This window comes from Panthera pardus, unplaced genomic scaffold, assembly GCF_024362965.1.
Source record: "Panthera pardus isolate Hobbes unplaced genomic scaffold, ASM2436296v1 HiC_scaffold_4, whole genome shotgun sequence".
Taxonomy (NCBI): domain Eukaryota; kingdom Metazoa; phylum Chordata; class Mammalia; order Carnivora; family Felidae; genus Panthera; species Panthera pardus.
Genome location: NW_026526969.1, coordinates 16,394,245 through 16,417,052, shown reverse-complemented (window position 1 = coordinate 16,417,052; position 22,808 = coordinate 16,394,245). Strand labels below are relative to the sequence as shown.

General features: G+C 49.7%; 1 protein-coding gene and 1 long non-coding RNA gene across 2 annotated transcripts in view; one reads left to right on the top strand and one right to left on the bottom strand.

Moving 5' to 3' along the window:
* Window positions 1-21,208, top strand: part of IL9R (interleukin 9 receptor) — a 244,303-nt gene extending 223,095 nt beyond the window's left edge. The window contains exon 9 of the mRNA XM_053894200.1: window positions 21,052-21,208. Within this exon, the coding sequence (XP_053750175.1) occupies window positions 21,052-21,165 (114 nt within the window). The 3' untranslated portion in view covers window positions 21,166-21,208. The remainder of the gene's footprint in view (window positions 1-21,051) is intronic.
* The window catches only part of LOC128774759 (uncharacterized), a 163,369-nt gene continuing 153,337 nt past the window's right edge, over window positions 12,777-22,808 (bottom strand). The window contains exon 2 of the long non-coding RNA XR_008419225.1: window positions 12,777-12,933. This is a non-coding gene — a long non-coding RNA (uncharacterized LOC128774759). The remainder of the gene's footprint in view (window positions 12,934-22,808) is intronic.

Sequence of the window (22,808 nt, the reverse complement as noted above, 5' to 3'; positions counted from 1 at the left end):
TTCTTCATCTACATTCATCACGGGGATACTGACCTATAGATTTCTGTTCAGGTAGTATCCTTCTCTAGCTTCCTACCAGGGTAATTCCAGTCTCATGAAATGAGTTTGGTGGTGTTCGTTCCTTTTGAATCAGTGAGACGGCTGCTGTTAGTTCTTCTACAAACGTTTGATCAAATTCACCAGTGAATCCACCTGGTCCTGGGCTTTTCTTCCCTGGGAGAACTTCGATTACTGATTCAATTTACTTGCATTGGTCATCTTCTTGTATTGATACAGTCTTCCTTTAATGGGTCTGTGCAAACCTTCTATTTCTTCCTGGTACAGTCTTGATAGGTTGTGTGTTTCTAAGAACCTATCCATTTCTTCTAGGTAGGCGGTTTGCTGGCATCTAATGTGGCCATAGTCGCTTCTTTGTCTCCTTTATGTTTCTTTGGTATAAGGCGTAATGTCTTCTCTTTTATTTATAATTCTTTTGAACTGGGTACTCTCTCTATCTTAGGGTAGTCTATGTATAGTCTTGACAATTTTGTTTCACTCTTCTGAAAACCCCTGTTGGTCTTCTTCATATTTTCTATTGACTTCATGGTCTCAGTTTCATTGGTTTGCACTCTCATATGGATTACTCTCTCCCTTTTGAGAACATTGGACATAGATTGTTTTTTCTAGTTCTTTGAAGTTGAAGGTAGGTTGTTCATTTGAGTCCCAAATCTATCCTCCACGCATGCAAATCCAATGGCTCATCAGAGAACCTTCAATAGGTCTCTTCTGTCCTATTTCTCATTCTCAGAACTCTGAGAAATTAAAATCAGAAAATTTATTTGAAGACACAATAGATGAAAACTTGCCTAATGCGGGGAAGGAGACAGATCCAGAAGCAGGAGGCACAAATAACACCCAATATATTCAATGGAAGCACATCCACACCAAGGCATATAGTAAATAAAACCCCAAATATCGTGATAAAGAAAAATTTTCACAGCAGGAAAACAAAAGATGGCATTTACCTACAAGGGAAACCCCATAAGGTTATCACTAGATGTTTTCCAGAAGAAACTTTGAAACTGTAAGTGACCAGCATGGTATGGTAAAGTTGCTGACTGGAAAACATCTGCAGCCAAAGAGAGTCTATCCAGCAAACTATCATTCAAATGGGAGGAGAGATCAAGAGGTTCCCAAAAAATACTCAGCGAGCTCAAAACCAACAAACCACCCCTGCAAGAAATGTTAAAGGGGACGCTCTAAGTGGAAAAGAAACACCTAAAGTGACCATATTAAATTGCAAAATGCAGAAGCAATAAAAATGTGTATATCTGTAAAACATCAGTCAAGGTATTCATGATATTAAAGGTTTTGAAATAGGAGCAGTACATAGCTACAACACGGGGAGAAGAGGAGTAAAGAACCGGTTCAAACTTAAGCAACTATCAACTTAATATAGACTTCTATATGCAGAAGTGGTTAGGTACAAACCTCATAATAACCACAGAACAAACACCACTAATACATATGCAGAGTATAAAGACAAGCAATTTCAATTGTGAAATTGTGATGAAACCCACAAACCAAAGAAAAGAGAAAGAGAAGAAAGGATCAGAAAAATTCAGAAACAACCAACGTCAAGTAGTAATATGACAAGTACATGTCTAACAATTACTTTGAATGGTAACAAAATAAATGCTCAAATCAAAGGCACTGGGTGCCAGATAGGGGCAACTGGATGGCTCAATCGCTTGAAATTTCGACTCTTGATTTCGGCTTAGGCTCTGATCCCAGGATCATGGGATTGAGCCCCAATTGAGCTCTGTACTGAGCATGGAACTTGGTGAGGATTCATTCTCATTCTTATTCTCTCTCTCCCTCTTTCTCTCTTTGTCTCTCTCTTCCCCCATTCCCCCGATCCCGCCCTACCATGCCTGTGCTCTCTCTCTTCATAATAAAAAGCACTGGGTGATAGAATGAATACAATATAGGACACGTCTATTTCCTACCTACAAAAGACTAGTTAAGGAACAAAAGTATCAAAAGAAAACTTCAGTAGCCCTACCTATATCAAACAAAATATATTTAAAAACAAAACGGTAATGAGAGACAAAGAAGACACTATACTAATAAAAGGTACCATCCAGCAAAAAGATAGAACAATTGTAAACATATAAGCATTCAACCTGAGAGCATCCAAATACACAAAACAGTCCAAAACTAAAGTAAAGAATTGATAGTCATACCATCATAGTAGGGCACTTTAACACCCCAATGACATCAATGGAGAGATCATTCCATCAGAAAATCAACAAGGAAGTAGTGACTTTGAATGATAGAGTAGACCAGATGGACTTAAGAGATATATTTTAGACATTCCATCCTAAAACAGCACAATACACATTCTTTTCATGTGCACATGGAACATTCCCACACTCGATAAAATATTAGGTCATAAAACAAGCCAAAACAAAATCAAACTGATCGAGGTCAAACCATGTGTCTTTTCAGACTATAATGCTATGGAGTAGAAGACTACAACAAGAAAAAAAATCTGGAAAAGGCACAAAACATGGAAGTTAACATGCTACTAAACAATCAATGGTTCAACCAAGAAATCAAAGACAAAATCCAAAATGACATGGAAACAAAAGAAAATGAAAACACAACAGTCCAAACTTCTGTAAAACAGGAAAACTGGTTCTAACAGGTAAGTTTACAGCAATACAGGACTGCCTCAAGAAAAATAAAACCCTGAAGTAAACTCCATGACCTTATAATTATAAAAGCCAGACAGACGACAACAAACACAACCCCAAAACAGCAGAATGATGAAAATAATTAAAGTCAGAGGAGAAATAAATGATATAAAGATTAAAAGTATGCACCCCAAGGACCAAAAATGGATGAGGCAGTAAGTGAAATCTTACCACACAGAGAGAGGGCAAGGTGATGGCGTGAAACACTCCACACCCGAGCTGGAAAGGGGCGAGGCAAAAACAACCTCCAGTGCAGGAAGACAGGGGCGATAAAATGAACGCAATCCTTCACAGATGGAGGGCGGTGTCCACACATGAACATCCTCCCATTCCATTTGGGAGTGTAAACATGACCTACCTCTTGCTGCAGCCCTAACCCTAACACTAACCCAAATCCCAACAGCTAAACCTAGCAGCTAACCCTAACCATAGTCCTAATGATAAACTCTGCCCCTATCCCTAGGTCTAAACCCAACCCTAACCCAAACGAAATGTAAAAGTAAACATATCCGTACTAAACACAACCTTCTTACCCTAATCCTGAAACCCTAACACTAATGCTCTAACTCTACCTGGTAACACTAAAATTATAAACCCAAACACTAACACTAACCTTAATCATACAATTCTAACACTAATCCAAACGCTAACCCCTAATCCAATCCCCTAACGCATAACCCAAACCAAAGTCCCAGACCTAGATCTCACCTTATCCCTAAACCTAACGCAAACACTAACACTAACGCTAACACCTAACCCTAACCCTACCATCTAACCATAACCCTAACTCTCAAACCCAAACCATAACCCTAAACCTAAGCCTAATCCAAGTCCAAAGCTAACACCTAAACCTAACTCTAACTCAAAACCCTAACCCCTAACCATAACCCTAACCCCTAACCATGACCCTAAACCCAACCCTAATGCATAAACCTAATTATATCCCCTAACACTAACACCTAACACCAACCCTAACCATTACCCTGACCCCAAACACCAAACCCAATCCCAAACCCTAAGCCAACACACACGACACACAGGAATGGTGTTACCTCGGCACTGGTGAAGTCCCTGAACAGAACATTAACCCTAGTTAAGGATCTCTCTGGATGGGGACCCAATTCCTATCTCTGAGAACACCACAAACAAATGGCCCAAAGTGGTGCAGACTTACTTGGCATGGAACATCAAACATCATCATGACATTTCCAATGCCCGCATGATGCTGCACAAGGGGGTTGATGAGGCCCAACTGAAGATGGCACACACAGCCGGCCCTGGCTCACAAAGACTAAACCTGAACAGCCCGCTCCAATGAGGCCTACACTCAATCCTCTTGGAAGACCACTACCCTGAAAGAGTTTCAGCGCTTGGAGCTTCCTGGGACCTAACCCTAACCTTAACTGTGACACTCACATACCGCTCAAACTAAACCTAACCCCAACTCAAACCTAACCCTACACATGACCCGCACCCACTCATGGACCCTCATTCAGCCTTCCAGGGTGATCATGGCAATGGTGTTGCTTCGGCCCTGGCAACATCCCTGGACCAAAACTTAACCTTGGCTAAAGCTTTCTCCTAATGGGGACCCAATTCCTAAGTCTGAGGACATGACGGACATGGGCCCCAGAAGCGGAGGAGGATTACTCAGCATGGAATCTGGAATATCACAATGTCATTTCCAAAGACCAGAAGGAGCTCCACAGGGGACTTCTTGAGGTCTAACCAAGGAGTGACCCTGGCACCCAAAACTCAGCCTGACTGGGACCCTCCTTAGACCCCTCTACTCAGCCCTGCGGGGGGACAACTGCCCTACTGGGGGTATAGTGCCACGAGCCTCCTGTGCCCAAGCCCTAATCTTAACGGTGACCCACAGTATATACGTGAACCTAAACCTCACCTCATCTTTAACACTCACCCTCAACTTGACTCGCACCATGCATGTGCCCACACATCATCGATACAGGGAGATCACAGGACTGGTGTCACTTCAGCCCTGGAGATTTCCCTGGCACAAAACCCAAACGGAGCTAAGGCTATCTCCACATGGGGACCGAATACCACAGTATGACAAGAGCACACACAATGGGTTGAGAAGCGGTGCAAGGTAATTCTGTGTGAAACGTGGAACATCACCATGTCATTTCCAAAGCATGGCTTCTGATGCACAGGAGGAACCTTGAGGCCTACATCCTGAGTGCAGATATAGATGTCTGGCCTTGGAACGCAAAGACTAATGCTGATCAGTACCCTTCTGCACACCAGTCAGCCCTTCGGGGAGACAAATGCACTAGTGTACATTAAGGGCTTGGAAATGCTAGGGAACTAATCTTACCCCTAAAGAGAACAGTAAACTTAGCCCTAAACATAACCCTGATTTGAACTGTCACACTGACTCTACACCAGACCAACAACCGCCCAAGTGCTCACATTTCAGCCCTCCATGGAACTCATGTGAATGGTGTCACTTTGGCCCTGGTGACGTACCTGGACTGAACACAAACCCTAAATGAGGCTCCCTCCCCATGGGGACCTAATACCAAAGTCTGACAACACTACGCGCCTGGGGTCCAGAAGCGGTGCAGGATGACTCAGCATAGAACCAGGAACCTCACCATATCCTTTGAGACAACAGGCAACAGCTTGCCGAGAGGATTCCTGAGGCCTATCCGAACAGGGGCCCATAGAGTTGTGTGGCCTTGAAAGCCAAAGACTAGTCCTGACTGGGACCCTCCCATCTGCAATCAAATCACCATTCGGGGAGACAACTACCTTACACTGGGTTCAGCATCTGGAACCACATAGGACTTAACAAACATTAACCCAACAGAACCCTAACAAGAACTCTAAACCAAATATAACCCTATATCGAACACTAACCCTACATTTCCCCCCCTCCCCGTGACATGGGCCCAGAAATCAACCCTCAAGAGAGATCACAAGACTGGAGTCGTTTCGACCCTGGCGAGGTCCCTGGACCGAACCCTCACCCTAGCTAAGGCTTTCTCAACATGGGGACCCAATAACAAAGTCTGAGAATACCACACGCCTGGGGTACACAAGCGGTGCAGGCTCACTCGGCATAGAATCTGGAAGCTCACCATGTTGTTTCTGAGGCCTGGCTGCATCTGCCCGAGAGGATTCCTGAGGCCTCTATGACCAGAGGCCCATCGACGTGTGTGGCCTTGGAAGCCAAAGACTGATCCTGACCGACAACCTCCCTTGTGCCCTCAACTCAACCCTTCGGGGATACCACTGCCCTGCTGTGGGTTCGGTGCCTGGAGCCTCGTGGGAGCTAATCCTAACCCTAACCCTACCCAGAACCAGAACCCTCCACCGAAACCAAAGCCGGCCTCAAACCCTAAACATACACTTGAGCCGCCCCGTCGCATGAGCCCTCACTTCAGCCCTCGAGGGAGATCACGAGACAGGAGTCGCTTCAGCCCTGGTGACGTCCCTGGACTAAACCCTAACCCTCGCTAAGGCACTCTCCCCATAGGGACCCAACACCATAATCGGACAACTCCACGCACCTGGGGTCCACAGGCGGTGCAGGCTCACTCGGCATCGAAACTGGAAGCTCACCATGTCTTTACGCAGGCCCGGCTACAGCTGTCTGAGAGGATTCCTGAGGCCTCCCCGACCAGGGGCCCATCGACGTGTGTGCCCTTGGCAGCCGAAGACTGATCCTGACCGGCACCCTCCTTTGGGCCCTCAAGTCAGCCCTTCGGGGAGACCACTGCCCTGCTGTGGGTTCATTGCCTGGAGCTCCTGGGACCTAACACTAACGCTAACCCTACGTCGAACAGGGACCCTCCACCGAAACCTAAATCTGCCTCGAACCCTAAACGTACACTTGAGCCACCCCGTTGCCTGGGTTCTCACTTCACCCCTCGGGGGAGATCACGAGACCTGAGTCTCTTTGGCCCTGGCGACGTCACTGGTCCGAACCCTTACCCTAGCTAAGGCTCTCTACCCATGGGGTCCGAATATCAAAGTCTGACAACACCACGCACCTGGGGTTGGTGAGCGGTGCAGGCTCACTCAGCATGGAACTTGGAAGCTCACCATGTCCTTTCTCAGGCCCGGCTGCAGCTGTCCGAGAGGATTCCGGAGGCCTCCCTGACCAGGGGCCCATTGACGTGTGTGGCCTCAGAACACAAAGACTGATCCTGACCAGCACCCTCCCTTGTGCCCTCAACTCAGCCTTTCGGGGAGACCACTGCCCTCTGTGGGTTCAGAGCCCGGAGGCTCCTGGCACCTAAACCTAACCCTAACCTTGCCCTGAAACACGAAACTCCACCGAAACCTAAGCCGGCCTGGAACACTAACCCTCCACTTGAGCTGCCCCATCTCATGGGCCCTCAATTCAGCCCTCAAGGGAGATCAACAGAACGGGTCGACTCGGCCATGGCAGCGTCCCTGGACAGAACCCTAAACCTACCTAAGGCTCTCTCCCCATGGGGACCCAATATCAAAGTCTGACAACTCCACGCGCCTGGGGAGCACTGCGGTGCAGGTTCACTCAGAATGGAACCTGGAAGATCATCAAATCTTTTCACAGGTCAGGCTGCAGCTGCCTGAGAGTATTCCTTAGGCCTCCCAGACTAGGGCCCCATCAATGTGTGTGGCCTTGGCAGCCAAAGACTGATCGTGACCGGCACCCTCCCTTGTGCCCTCAACTCAACCATTCAGGTAGACCACTGCCCTGCTGTGGGTTCGGCGCCTGGGGCCTCCTGGGAACTAACCCTAACCCTGCCCCGAAACACGACCCTCCACCAAAACCTAACTGGCCTCGAACCCTAACCCTACACTTCAGCCACCCCGTCGCATGGGCCCTCACCTCAACCCTCGAGGGAGATCAGGAGAAAAGAGTAGCTTTGGCCCTAGCGACGTCCCTGGACAGAACCTAACCATGGCTATGGTTCTCTCCCCATGGGGACCCAATACCAAAAATGACAACACCAAGTGCCTGGGGTCCACAAGCAGTGCAGGCTCACTTGGCCAGGAACCTGGAAGCTCACCATGTCGTTTCCCAGGTCCGGCTGCAGCTGCCCGAGAGGATTCCTGAGGAATCCCCGATCAGAGACCCATCAACGGGTCTCCGACCCTAACCCTAAAACGAACCAGGACCCTCCACCGAAACCTAACCCGACCTCAATCCCTAACCCTACACTTGAGCTGCCCCGTCGCATGGGCCCTCACTTCAGCCCACGAAGGATATGAAGAGAATAGAGTTGCTTCGGCCCTGGTGACGTCCCTGGACAGAACCATAACCAAAAGTAAGGCTCTCTCTCTATGGGGACCCAATACCAAAGTCTGAAACACCACGCGTTTGGGGTGCACAAGCAGTGCAGGTTCACTCGGCATGGAACCTGGAAGATCACCATGTCGTTTCCCAGGCCCGGCTGTAGTTGCCCAAGAGGATTCCTGAGGCCTCCCTGACCAGGGGCCCATTGACGTGTGTGGCCTTGGCAGCCAAAGACTGATCCTGATCGGCACCATCCTGTATGCCATCAACTCTGCCCTTCAGGGAGACCACTGCCCTGCTGTGGGTTCATAGCCAGGAGCCTCCTGGGCCCTACCCTAACCATAACCCTACGTCGAACCGGGGCCCTCGACCAAAACCTAAGCCGGCCTTGAACCCTAACCCTACACTTGAGCCGCCCCGTCGCATAAGCCCTCACTTCCGACCTCAAGGGAGATCACAAGGCTGGAGGTGCTTTGGCCCTGGCGACGTCCCTGGTTGGAACCCCAACCCTAGCTAAGGCTCTCTCCCCAAGGGGTCCCAATACCAATGTCTGACAACACCACATGTCTGGGGTCCACAAGCGGTGCAGGCTCACTCGGCATGGAACCTGGAAGCTCACCATGTCTTTTCCCAGGCCCGGCTGCAGCTGTCCGAGACGATTTCTGCGGCCTCCCCGACCAGGGGCCCATCGACGTGTGTGGCCTTGGCAGCCAAAGATGGATCCTGACCGGCACCCTCCCATGGGCCCTCAATTCAGCCCTTCGGGGAGCCCACTGCCATGCTGTGGGATCGTCGCCAGGAGCCTCCTGGGACTTAACCCCAACCATAAACCTAAGTCGATCAGGCACCCTCCACAGAAACCTAAGCCTGCCTTGAACCCTAAAAGTACACTTGAGTCGCCTCATCGCCTGGGCCCTCACTTCACACCTTGAGGGAGATCATGAGACCAGAGTTTTCGGCCCTGGCGAATTCCCTGGTCCGAAACCTAACCCTAGCTATGGCTCTCTACCCATAGCGGTCCCAATAGCAAAGTCTGACAACACTACGTGCCTGGGGTCCAAAAGCAGTGCAGGCTCACTCAGCATGGAACCTGGAAGCTGACCATGTCGTTTCCCAGGCCCGGCTGCAGCTGCCCAAGAGGAATCCAGAGTCTCCCCGACCAGGGGCCCATCGAAGTGTGTGGCCTTGGCAGCCAAAGACTGATCTTGATCGGCACCCTCACTTGTGCCCTCAACTCAGCCCTTCGGGGAGACCACTGACCTGCTGTGGGTTCGGCGACTGGAGCTTCCTGGGACCAAACACTAACCCTAAACCTACGTTGAACTGGGACTCTCCACTGAAACCTAACCCAGCCTCGAACCCTAACCCTACACTTGAGCTGCCCCGTCACATGGGCTTTCACTTCAGCCCTCAAAGGACATGAAGAGAACGGAGTCGCTTCGGTCCTGGCGACGTCCCTGGACCGAACCATAACCCTAGCTAAGGCTCTCTCCCCATGGGGACCCAATACCAAAGTCTGACAACACCAAGCGCCTGGGGTCCACAAGCAGTGCCAGCTCACTCCGCATGGGACCTGGAAGCTCACCATGTCGTTTCCCAGGCCCGGCTGCAGCTGCCCGAGAGGATTCGGAGGCCTCCTCGACCAGGGGCCCATGGACGTGTGTGGCCTTGGCAGCCAAAGACTGATCCTGACCGGCACCCTCCCTTGTGCCCTCAATCAGCCATTGAGGTAGACCAATGCCCTGCTGCGGGTTTGGCACCTGGAGCCTCCTGACCTAATCCTAACCATAAGCATTCCCCCAAATCAGGGCACTGCACTGAAATCTAAGGGGGCCTCGAACCCTAACCTCATACTTGAGCTGCCCATCGCATGGGCCCTCACTTCAGCCCTCGAAGGATATGAAGAGAATGGAGTTGCTTCGGCCCTGGCGACGTCCCTGGACCGAACCCTAAACCAACCTAAGGCACTCTCCCCAGGGGGACCCAATAAGAAAGTCTGACAACACCACATGCCTGGGGTGCACAAACAGTGCAGGCTCACTCGGCTGGAACTTGGAATCTGACCATGTCATTTCCCAAGCCCGGCTGCAGCTACCCGAGAGGATTCCTGAGGCCACCCGACCACGGGCCCATCGACCTGTGTGGTCTTGGCAGTCAAAGACTGATCCTGACTGTCACACACTCTTCTGCCCTCATTTCTGCCCATCGGGGAGACCACTGCCCTTCTGTGAGTTCAGCGCCTGGAACCTCCTGGGACTTACCGTAACGCAAAACCTACCACGAACAGGGACCCTGAACCAAAACCTAAGCCAGCCTCGAACCCTAACCGTATGCTTGACCCACACCGTCGCATGAGCCCTCACTTCCACCCACAAGCTACATCATGAGACCGGAGTCGCTTCGGCCCTGGCGACGTCCCTGGATGGAACCCTAACCCAAGCTAAGGCACTCTCCCCATGGGGACCCAATACCAAAGTCTGACAACACCGCGCGCCTGGGGTCCACAAGCGATGCCAGCTCAACGGCATGGAACCTGGAAGCTCACCTTGTCGTTTCCCAGGCCCGGCTGCAGCTGCCCGATTGGATTCCTGAGGCTTCCCCGACCAGGGGCCCATCGACGTGTGTGGCCTTAGCAGCTGAAGACTGATCCTTACCGGCACCCTCCCTTGTGCCCTCAAATCAGCCCTTAGGAGAGACAACTGCCCTGTTGTGGTTTTGGCGCCTGGAGCCTCCTGGGATCTAACCCTAACCATAACCCTACCACAAACAAGGACCCTGACCGAAAACTAAGGGGGCCTCTCACCCTAAGCCTACATTTGAGTCGCCCCGTCACATGGGCTCTCACTTCAGCTGTCGAGGGAGATCAGGAGACCGGAGTCGCTTCGGCCCTGGCTACATCTCTGGATCGAACCCTAGACCTAGCTAAGGCACTCTCCCCATGGGGACCCAATACCAAAGTCTGACAACACCACGCACCTGGGGTCCACAAGCGGTGCAGGCTCACACAGCATGGAACCTCGAAGCTCACCATATCATTTCCCAAGCCCGGCTACAGCTGCCCGAGTTGATACTGAGGCTTCCCCGACCAGGGGCCCAACGATGTGTGTGGCCTTGGCTGCCAAAGACTCTTCCTGAGTCACAAGAACGGACTCGCTTCGGCCCTGGCGTAGTGCCTGGACCTCAACCTAACCCTAGCTAAGGCTCTCTCCCCATGGGGACCTAATACCAAACTCTGACAACACCACGCACCTGGGGTCCAGTAGTGGTGCAGGCTCACTTGGCATGGAACCTGGCATCTCACTATGTCGTTTCCTAGGCCTGATTTCAGCTGCCCAAGAGGATTCCTGAGGCGTCTTCGACAAGGGGCCCATTGACTTGTGTGGCCTTGGCAGCCCAAGATTGATCCACCGGCACCCTCTGTTGTGACCTCACTCAGCCCTTTGGGCACAGCACTGCCCTGCTGTGGCTTCAGCGTCTGGGGGCCCCTGGGACCGAACACTAACCCTAACCCAATTTTGAACCGGACCCCTCAACCAAAACCTAAGCTGGCCTCAACCCTAATCCTACAGGTGAGCCACTCCTTCGCATGGGCCCTCATTCAGCCCTCGAGGGAGATCACGAGACCAGAGTCGCATCGGCCCTGGCGACGCCCCTGGACAGAACCTTAACCCTAGCTAAGGCTTTCTCCCCATGGGGACCCAATACCAAAGTCTGACACCACGCGGCTGGGGTCCACAAGCAGTGCAGGCTCACCCGGCAAGGAACCTGGCAGCTCGCCATGTCGTTTCCCAGGCCCGGCTGCAGCTGCCCGAGAAGATTCCTGAGGCCTCCCCAACCAGGGTCCCATCGACTTGTGTGGCCTTGGCAGCCAAAGACTGATCCTTACCGGCACCCTACCTTGTGCCCTCAACTCAGCCCTTCAGGGAGACCACTGCCCTGCTGTGGGTTCGGCGCCTGCAGCCTCCTGGGACGTAACGCAATCCCCAACCCTACTCTGAAACGGACCGTACCGGACTGTGGGTAAGAACGCAAACTGGTGGAGCCACTCTGGAAAACATCATGGAGATTTCTCTATAGAATAAAAATAAATAAATTAATTAAAAAAAAAAACGAAAATAGAAGTACCTTACAATCCAGCAATTTCTCTACAAGGTATTTCCACAAAGAATACAAAATCTTCAAAGGGATAAATGCACTGTGATGTTACAGCAGCATTTTCTACAACAGTCAAATTATGGAAATTTCCCAAGCATCCATCAACTGATGAGTAAATTGAGATGTGGTATATGGAATGTAATATTCAGCCGTAAAAACATGAAGTCTTGTCATTTGCCATGAGCTGAATGGAGCGAGAGAATGTTATCCGGGGTGAAATAAGCCTTTCAGACAAAGACAAATACCAGATGATTTCACTAACACATGGAAATAAAACAAAACAAAGCGGGGGGAGGGGGGAGGAAACAGGGACAAACAGACTTTTATCTAGGAAACAAACTGAGGGCTTCCAGAGCAAGGTGCAGAATGGGTGAAACAGCTGCTGGGGATTAAGAAGTGCACCTGGGATGAGCACCGGGTGATGTATGGAAGGGTTGTTCTCTATTGTACACCTGAAAGTAATACTACACTGTATCTTTACTCACTGGAATTTAATTTAATTTAACGTACATTAATGACTGGTACCTACCAGGTTTTCTGTAGTTTGCAGTCACTTCACTAAATTGGAAAAATAACCATGAAATTTTTTAAAAAGCATGTATGATGTAGGGGAAAGTTTGTGCCCTTACCTCGGTCTCTGGTTCCAGCAGACCTCGGAAAGTGGGTCCCAGCTCATTCTTCTAGGAGTTCCCAAGAAGAGCATTTCATGTATTCATGTCCTAAAGGAATGCAGCTCCCGTTCTTCTGAATTTCTGTCAGGGTTTCTTCCCAGAAACAAGCCTGAATCTGGAACAAACCATCGACTTCTTCGAAGAGGTGATGTCGTGGGACCCTGCAATCCACGAGACCTTTAGTAAAATACGTCTTGTTCAAAAACTGTCCGGGAAGGGGAGGAATGAAACACTGGAATAGCCTGGAAAATGCAAGTGCCTGTGCAGCTCAGCAACCAGCTTGCCCAGGGAAGCCACCCAGCGCCCACACCTCAGCACTCAGTACAATAAGGCAAATTCTCTCTGGCGACTCAGGAGATGCCAAGTTGCTACAAAGCTCCCAAGGTCTCCCCTGGGGCGGGCGGCACAACCTGCTGGAAATACAGCTCTGCTCTCTGTACTGAGGCAGCGGCAGAGGCCCTGAGTCCTCTGAGAGCATTCAAAGCCCTTCCTGCTCTCAGGTGCCCTGGGTCAGTAAAGCCGATGTTGCGCCCTCTGCCGGCCATCACTGCCTGGGCAGAGGAATCCGCCCTTCCAGGTCTGTGGTGCTCGAGCTCTCTCTGCTGACCATTATGGGCATTCTTGCAATGTGGAAGGCCCTGGTCGCTCAGCTGAGACACTGAAGGTGCTCAGTGCAAGTAAACCTGTTCTCCACATTGGGAAAGGTTTTAATGACAGGGTCTGGGACACAAAGAAATCTTTTCCTTCTCCTTTCTTGTGAGTGAAGAATGAAACCAAATTTATTAATGTAATGACATCATTTGTAATGTTTTAAGCAATATTCACAGAAAAATAGACCGCCAATTTACACTTGCTGAGCAAGAGATAATTGTGTTTACCACCAAAATACTTAGGTTAGATAAAGAATGAACACCTTTGAGAGAGATACCGGCGTCAGCTATGGAATGAATGAGTCCTAGGGATACAAGGGACAGCCAATGTAATGGAGTCAACCCTGTAATAATACTGTTGCATGCTTTCACAAGATAGCTACACTTGTGCTTAAGTACAATATAATTTATAGACATATGGAATGACTACAATATATGCCTAAAACTCATACATCAAATGTGTGAACAATATTTCAATTAAAAATAGACATCCTTTACACTATCTTTAATTTCTCCTTCTTTGCCAATAAACTATAATTCCTGGGGCACTTGGGTGGCTTAGTCAGTTAAGCGTCCGACTTTGATGCAAGTCGTGATCTTGCAGTCCATGAGTTTGAGCCCCGCATCAGGCTCTGTCCTGAGAGCTTAGAGCCTCGAGCCTGCCTCAGATTCAGTATCTCCCACTCTCTCCCCCCTCCCCAGCCAGGGCTCTCACAAAAAAAGAAAAAGAAAAAAGAAACATTAAAAATGAAAAATCATTTCTAACTAGGAATCTGTGAAATTCCATTTATACCAGATTCTCTAACATCACCATCTTGATATGGAGGGCTTATCTGAAAAGTCAATAATAATATCTTTGATAACACATGTCACAAGGTCAGAATGAAACTTACAGGGAGCTATGAATCAGTTGTGAATTTACAGTATGTATCCTTGGCTAATATTTCCAATGAAATGTGCTTTAGGGACACGGATGGATGAAATAATGTCCACCAGTCATATAGGTAATTATCCTATAGGACCATTATGCCTTCAATTACTAATTGCCATCTCTTCAGAATTAAAGGAAAGCTGGGACAAGTAAATGTCTTTGAATTTGATGTAAGAGAAGAGTATGGTGTTTTAAAGTGTTCACTTACCTTCTGGAATCCTCAGATAGTTGTATGGAAAGGAGGATAGCAACCCACGATTGGGATGCAAACCGCTAGTCCCAGAGGGAGGATATGGGCTTTATTGTCAATTTTTTTTTTATCAATATCAGCATTCCACCTCTGCCAGGTACAGACTTCAGAACCTGGGGGCAACGTGATGCCTGATGCCTGGGTTCAGAACTTGAGGAAGGCCAGCTGGTGGGGGAGAGGGGAAATCCAACAGGGCCTGGGGCAGTGAGGGTGATGTCCCCAGGACACCTCCCCACAAGGCAGGCTTGGAGTTTACCTGCCAAAAAGCAGCACAATCTCTTGCCTGAGTCACTCCCAGTGACTGAAGTCAAAGTCACACTCAGTGTCTGCAGTTACTCCTAGTGAAGGCAGTCATCATTCCCAGTGACTGAAGTCGTCACACCCAGTGCCTGAAGTCTCCACTGCCAGTGCCTGAAGTCGGCAACCCCAGTGCTGGAAGGAACTGCAAGGGAAGGACAGAAAGACAGGAGAAACAGAATCCCAAGCAGCCTCTAGGCTCTGTGGTCTCAGCACAGAAACTCCAGGGGAAGGTCAGAGAGAGAGGGAGACACAAAATCCCATGCAGCCTCCAGGCTCTGTGCTGTCATCACAGAGACGCCTGGGGAAGGACAGAGAGAGAGACACACACAGAATCCCAAGCAGCCCCTCCAGGCTCTGTGCCACGAGTACCGTGCCTCCAGGCACTGTGCTGTGAACACTGGGCTCCAGGCGTGGTGCCGCAAGTACTGGGCCTCCAGGCTCTGTGCCGTGAGCACCAGGCCTCCAGAATCTGTTCCGCGAGCACAGAGCCTCCAGGTCCTGAGCCACTTACCATGGATGATGGCACTCCCTGTGCCTGAAATGCACAGGCACACTCTGAGGGGGCACCCCATCCCTGAAGGTATTCTCTGTGTCTCCTTGACTTCCCTGTGCGTGATGGGGCGCTTTTTTGAAAGACACATGTACTCACCTTGCCTGAATGGCACAGGAACTCCCCGTGCCTGAAGCTGCACACCATGCCTGAAAAACTCCCCATGCCTGAAGGCAAGCCCCATGCCTCATGGTGCTCCCCTTGATTCAAGGGCACAGGCACTCCATGAAGACTTGCCCCATGCCTGACTTCGCACCCCTTGCCTGAGGGCGCACTGTGCCTGATGGCGAGCACAGTGCCTGATGGCGCGCCCCGTACCTGAAGAGCAGAGGCTCCCCATGCCTGAAGTCGCGCCCTGTGCCTGAAGCCGCTCCCTGTACCTGAAGGCATGACTCTTGTATGAAACAGCTCCATGTGCCTGTAATCAATCCCCTTGCCTGAAGGCAAGCCCTGTTCCTGAAGGCAAGCCCCATGCCTGAAGGCTTGCCCCATGTCTGAATTCTCACCCTGTGCCTGAAGGCTAGCCCCCTGTCTGAAGGGCACAGGCATACCCAGTGCCTGAGGGCACGCCCAGTGACTGAAGTCAGTCACCCCCAATGACTGAAGTCATGCCCAGTGAATAAAGTCATTCCTGAAGTCACTCTAAGTGATGGAAGCCTCTCCCAAAGTCACTCCCAGTGACAGAAGTCACACCCTATGTCACTCCCAGTGAGGGAAGTCCCTCCCGAAGTCACTCCCCATGACGGATGTCACTCCCAATGTCACAAGTCACACCAGTTACGGAAGTCCCTCTCGAAGACACTCCCAGTGATGGAAGTCACCCCAAAAGTCAATCCCAGTGACTGAAGTCACTCCTGATGTCACTCACAGTGACTCAAGTCAAAGTCACTCCCATTGATTGATGTCACACTCACACACAGTGACTGAATCCAAAGTCACACACAGTGTCTGCAGTTACTCTTGGGACTGCAGTTATCACTCCCAGTGACTGAAGTCGTCACACCCAGTGCCTCAAGTCTTAACTGCAGGAGCCTGAAGTCAGCACACCCAGTGTCGGAAGGACCTGCAGGGGAAGGACAGAGAGACAGAGACACAGAATCCCAAGCAGCCTCCAGGCTCTGTGGTCTCAGCTCAGAAACTCCCGGGGAAGGTACAAGGGAGAGGGAGACACAGAACCACAAGGAGCCCCTCCAGGGCTGAAGTCATGCCCAGTGAATGAAGTCCAGGCTGTGTGCTGTGAGCCCAGAGCCTCCATGCCCTGTGCTGCGAGCCCAGACCTCCAGGCCCAGGGATGCGAGCCCAGGTCCTCCAGGCCCCGGGCTGCGAGCCCAGGGCCTCCAGGCGCTGGGCTGCGAGCCCAGGGCCTCCAGGTCCTGAGTCACTTACAATGCCTGATGGCACTCTCTGTGCCTGAAATGCAGGTCTGAGGGATGCGAGACACAGAATCCCAAGCAGCCATGGCAAGCCCAGGGCCTCCCGGCGCTGGGCGGCGAGCCCAGGGCCTCCAGGCACTGGGCGGCGAGCCAGGGACCTCCAGGTCCTGAGTCACTTACCATGGCTCACAGCACTCCCCGTGCCTGAAATGCACAGGCACACGCTGAGGATGCATGCCATGCCTGAGGGTAGTCTCTCTGTCTCCTTGAGTTCCCTGTGCACAACGGGGCACCCCTTGTTGAAAGACACATGTACTCCCCTTTCCTGAATGGCACAGGAGATCCCCGTCCTGAAGCTGCACCCCATGCCTGAAAAAGCTCCAAGTGCCTGATGGCAAGCCCCATGCCTCAAGGATCTTCCCTTGACTCAAGGGCACAAGCACTCCCTGAAGACTTGCCCCATGCCTGACTGCACACCCCTTGCCTGAGGGCGCCCTGTGCCTGATAGCGAGCACAGTGCCTGATGGCGCGCCCCGTACCTGAAGAGCACAGAGGCTACCCTTGCCTGAAGTCGCTCCCTGTGCATGAAGCCGCTCCCTGTACCTGAATGTGCTCCCAGTGCCTGAAGACAAGCCCAATGGATGAAGGTGCGCCCCGTGCCTCAAAACGCTCCTTGTGCCTGAAGCCGCTCCCTGTACCTGAGAGAAAGGAGTCACAGAATCCCAGCCTCCAGACCCTGTGGTCTCAGCTCAGAAACTCCCGGGGAAGGTCCGAGGGATGGGAGACACAGAATCCCAAGCAGCCCCTCCAGGGACTGTGCAGCGAGCACAAAATCCCAAGCAGGACACAAGCGAGAATCCCAAGAAGCCACCAGACCCTGTGCTCTCAGCTCAGAAACTCCCGGGAATGGTCGGAGGGATGTGAGACACAGAATGCGAATGGTCGGAGACACGGAGGGATGTGAGACACAGACCACAGAATGGTCGGAGGGATGCGAGCCCCGGGCCTCCAGGTCCTGAGTCATTTACCATGGCTGACAGCACTCCCCATCAGGGAGCTGAAGCTGCTCCCTGTACCTGAGAGAAAGGAGTCACAGAATCCCAAACAGCCTCCAGACCCTGTGGTCTCAGCTCAGAAACTCCCAGGGAAGGTCCGAGGAATGGGAGACACAGAATCCCATGCAGCCCCTCCAGGGTCTCTTCTGATGATGAGGAATGGATTCAGGAGACCAGTAAGGAGGCCCTGCATTAATTCAGCTGTTGTGCCCTTGTGCACCTTACCAGCTGCCACCAATAGCACCAATCCAGGTGGCCTCCAAGGGGGCAAATGGCGCAATTTTTGTGGCGAGTCACATGGTGTCCCATAAAGCTCCCCTTGATGCCATATTGAGGCATGGGGAGGGCAGAAGTCCATAGTCTGAGATAGGTTCCTTCGACATCACCCAGGAGAGTTGGGTGTAAGCATACGGCTCCTTATACATCAGCCAATGCAATCTACATCAGGGACCCTGAACCCTGTGAGCCCCTTTTTCCTTCCAGCTTAGGGAAGCAGCCAGCCCTCCAGCAGCTTTTGGGTCATGGCTGGGCCACCAACAGTAAATGTCTGGCTGTCCACATGCTGCCAGCATTGCTTTAGCAAATGTCAATATGAGCAGCTGCTGTATGGGGGATTCTCCTCCATTTTGATCAGGGCCTGGGACAAAACATGATGAGAGAGAGAGAGAGAGAGAGAGAGAGAGGCAGGAGGTCCCTGTGGTCCTGGACAGGGCTGCACGCACAGAGCAGATAGCCTGAAGCCTGGGGAGAGGTGGACAAAGAGACAGGTAAGGAGAGAGAAACTGGATGAGTGATAGGGGAATTGAGCAAGTCCTAGAGAGTGAAAGGAAGAAACACAGAGAGGTGTGGTTAGAGAGAAACAGAGACAAAGAGGAAGTACAAGGAGAAAAGTGGAGACCTGGTCCAGGTATGTGGATGGGGTGAGATGGGCCAGGGGAGAGGGGATGTATGATGTGGCTCTGAGGGCTGGGGCAGAAAGGGCTGGTATCATGGGCATCATAGTTTCATGACTCTAAGACTCCAACATCCCTGGGGCCAAACTCTGCAGTGGCCATTGCAATTGAAAAGATGGGTATCCGTCATTTCTCCTGGAATTGTGGGGCTCATGGAGAAGGATGTCTTCAGGGAGAGTGTGCTGCTCTTTGGCAGTTAAACTCCAGAGCCCGCCCTGTGGGGAGGTGTCCCTGGGTCATCTCCCTCACTGACCCCAGGCCCTGTTGGATTTCCCCCCTCCCCCCACCAGTTGGTGTTCCTCATGGTCTGAACCCAGGCATGAGGCATTGTGTTGCCCCCGGGTTCTGCAGTCTGGACCTGGCAGAGGTGGACTGTTGATTTAAAAAAAAAAAAAAACATATTTGATAATAAGGTCCATATTCTCCCTCTGGAATGAGCGGTGTGCATCTTAACCGTGGGTTGCTATCCTCCTGTCCACAACCAATCTGAGGATTCCAGAAGGTAGGTAAACCCTTTAAAACACCATAGTCTTCTCTTACATCATTTAAAGACAATTTGTTTTCCAAGCTTTCTTTTAATGTTGAAGAGATGGCAATTACTAATTGAGGGCATAATGGTCCTGTAGGAAATTGACCTACATGACTGATGGGCATTATTTCATCCATCCATATCCCTAAAGCACATTTCATTGGAAATATAAGCCACGGATACATGTCGTAAATTCATAACAGGTGTGTAGCTCCCTGTAAGTTGCATTCTGACCTTGTCACATATGTGTCATCAGATATTATTAGTGACTTTTCAGATAAGCTCTAAACATCAAGATGGTCATGTTAGAGAATCTGGTATAAATAGAATTTCACAGATTCTAAATTAGGAATGATTTTTCATTTTTAATGTCTCTTTTTTTTTCCTTTTATGAGAGAACCCGAGCTGGGGATGGGGGAGAGAGTGGGAGATACTGAATCTGAGGCAGGCTCCAGGCTCTGAGTTGTCAGGTAGAGCCTGACACGGGGCTCAAACTGATGGACTGCAAGATCATGACCTGAGTGGAAGTCGGACGCTTAACCAAGTAAGCCATCCAAGCGCTCAGGAATGATAGTTTATTGGCAAAGAAAGAGAAATTAAAGATAGCATAAAAGATGTCGACTTTTAATTGAAATATTCTTCACACATTTGTTGTATTAGTTTTAGGCATACATTGCAGTCCTTCCATTTGTCTATAAGTTATGTTGTACTTTAGCACAAGTGTAGCTATCATGTGAAAGCATGCAACAGTATTATTACAGGATTGACTCTCTTCCATTGGCTGACCCTTGTATCCGTAGGACGCATACATTCCATAGCTGGAAGCCGGTATCTCTCTCTCAAAGGTGTCCATTCTTTATCAAACCTAAACACTTAGGTGGTAAACACAATTACCTCTTGTTCAGCATGTATAAATTGGCAGTCTATTTTTCTGGGAACATTGCTTAAAGCATTACAAATGATGTCATTACGTTAATAAATTTGGTTTAATTCTTCACTCACAAGAAAGGAGAAGAAAAAGATTTCTTTGTGCCCTAGGCCCTGTCACTAAAATCCTTCCCAGTGTAGAGAACAGGCTTAGTTTCCCAGAGCACCTTCGGTCCCTCAGCTGAGCCACCAGGGTCTTCAACATTGCAGGAATTCCCATGGTGGCCAGCAGAGAGAGCTCGAGCACCACAGACCCGGAGGCGCTGGTTCCTCTACATAGGCAGTGATGGCCAGCAGAGGGCTCACCATCGGCTTTTCTGACCCAGGGCACCTCAGAGCAGGAAGGGCTTCTATTTATTCCAGAGAACGCGGGGCCTCTGCTGCTGCCTCAGGACAGAGAGCAGAGCTGCCTTTCCAGCGCGTTCTGCGGCCCACCCCAGGGGAGACCTCGGGAGCTTTGCAGCAACTTGGCATCTCCTGAGTCCCACAGAGTATCTGCCTTGTTGTACTGAGTGCTGAGGAGGGGGCGCTGGGTGGCTTCCCTGGGCAAGCTGGTTGCTGAGCTGCACAGGCACTTGCATTTTCTGGGCTGTTCCCGTGTTTCATTCCACCCCTTCCCGGACAGTATTTGAGCAAGAAATATTTTACTAAAGAACTCGTGGATTGCGGGGTCCCACGACATCACCTCATCGATGCAGTCGATGGTTTGTTCCAGATTCAGGCTTGTTTCCGGGAAGAAACCCTGACAGAAGTTCAGAAGAACGGGAGCTGCATTCCGTTAGGACGTGAATACATGAAATGCTCATCTCAGGACCTTCTAGAAGAATGAGCTGGGACCCACTTTCCGAGTCCTGCTGGAACCAGAGACCGAGGTAAGGGCACAAACTGCCCCCACATCATACATGCTTTTTAAAAAATTTCATGGTTATTTTTCCAACCTAGTGAAGTGATTGAAAACTACAGAAAACCTGGTAGGTAGGTGTCATTAACCTTATGTTATCTTTTAATTTAAATTCCAGTGAGTGAAGACACAGTGTAATATTAGTTTCAGGTGTCCAATATAGAGCAACCCTTCCACACGTCACCCGGAGCTCATCCCAGGTGCACTTCTTAATCCCCAGCAGCTGTTTCACCCATTCCCTCACCTCACTGTGGAAGCCCTCAGTTTGTTTCCTAGTTAAGAGTCTGTTTGTCACTGTGTCCTTCACCCTTCCCCTTTGTTTTGTTTTATTTCCATGTGTTAGTGAAATCATCTGGTATTTGTCTTTCTCTGACAGGCTTTTTTTCACCCAGCATAACATACTGTCACTCCTCCACCTCGTGGCAAATGACAAGATTTCATGTTTTTACGGCTAAATAATATTACATTCCATATACTACATCTCAACTTATTCATCACTTGATGGATGCTTGGGAAGTTTCCGTAATTTGGCTGTTGTAGAAAATGCTGCTGTAAACATCATGGTGCATGTATTCCTTTTAGGGATTATTTTTGTATTCTTTGTGTAAATACCTCGTAGTGAAACTGCTGGATCTTAAGGTAGTTCCATTTCCATTTTTTTTGATGAATCTCCATGAAGTTTTCCAGTGTGGCTGCACCAGTTTGCATTCCTACCCACAGTGCAAGAGGGTTTCTCTTTCCTCACATCCTTGGTAACACCTGCTGTTTCATCATTCATTTATTTCAGTCATTCTGACAGATGTGATGTGTTATCTCATTGTACTTTTGAATTGTATTTTCCTGAAGATCAGTATTGTTGAGCATCTTTTCATATGTTTCTTGGCCATGTGTATGTCTTCCTTGGGAAAATGTCCATTCGTGTCTTCTGCCCATTTGTAATCAGATTTCTCCTTTTTTGGGTGCTGTATGACTTTATATATTTTGGACAGTAAACCTTTATCAGATGTCGTTTACAAATATTATTCTGTAGATGTTTTAGTTTTGTTGATTATTTCCTTTGTGACAGAAGCTTTTTATTTTTAGGAAGTCCCATTATTTTTGGTTGTGTTTCCCTTAACACAGGAGATATATCTGCAAAGATGTTTGTACAGCCAATGTCAAATAAGATACTGCCTGTGTTAATTATCCTCTGGGATTTTTATGGTTTCAGGTTTCACACATAGGTCTTTATCCATGTTGGATTTATCTTTGTGTATGTTGTAAGGTGGTCCGTTGTTGGTCTTCTTTTGTTTTGCAGGTTGCTGTCTAGTTTTTCCAAAACCATATGTTGAGGAGATTTTTTTTAAGTTTATGTATTTATTTTTGAGAGACAAAGAGAATGCAGAAGAGGGGCAGAAAGAAATGGGGATTGAGAATCCCACACATGCTCTGCACTGCCCTGAGATCATGACCTGAGCTGAATCCACAATCACACGCTTTGCAGCCACCCATGTGTCCTAAGACTATCTTTTTTTTTTTCATTGGATATACTTTCCTGCTTTGTTGAGAATTAATTGACCATATAGGTTTGA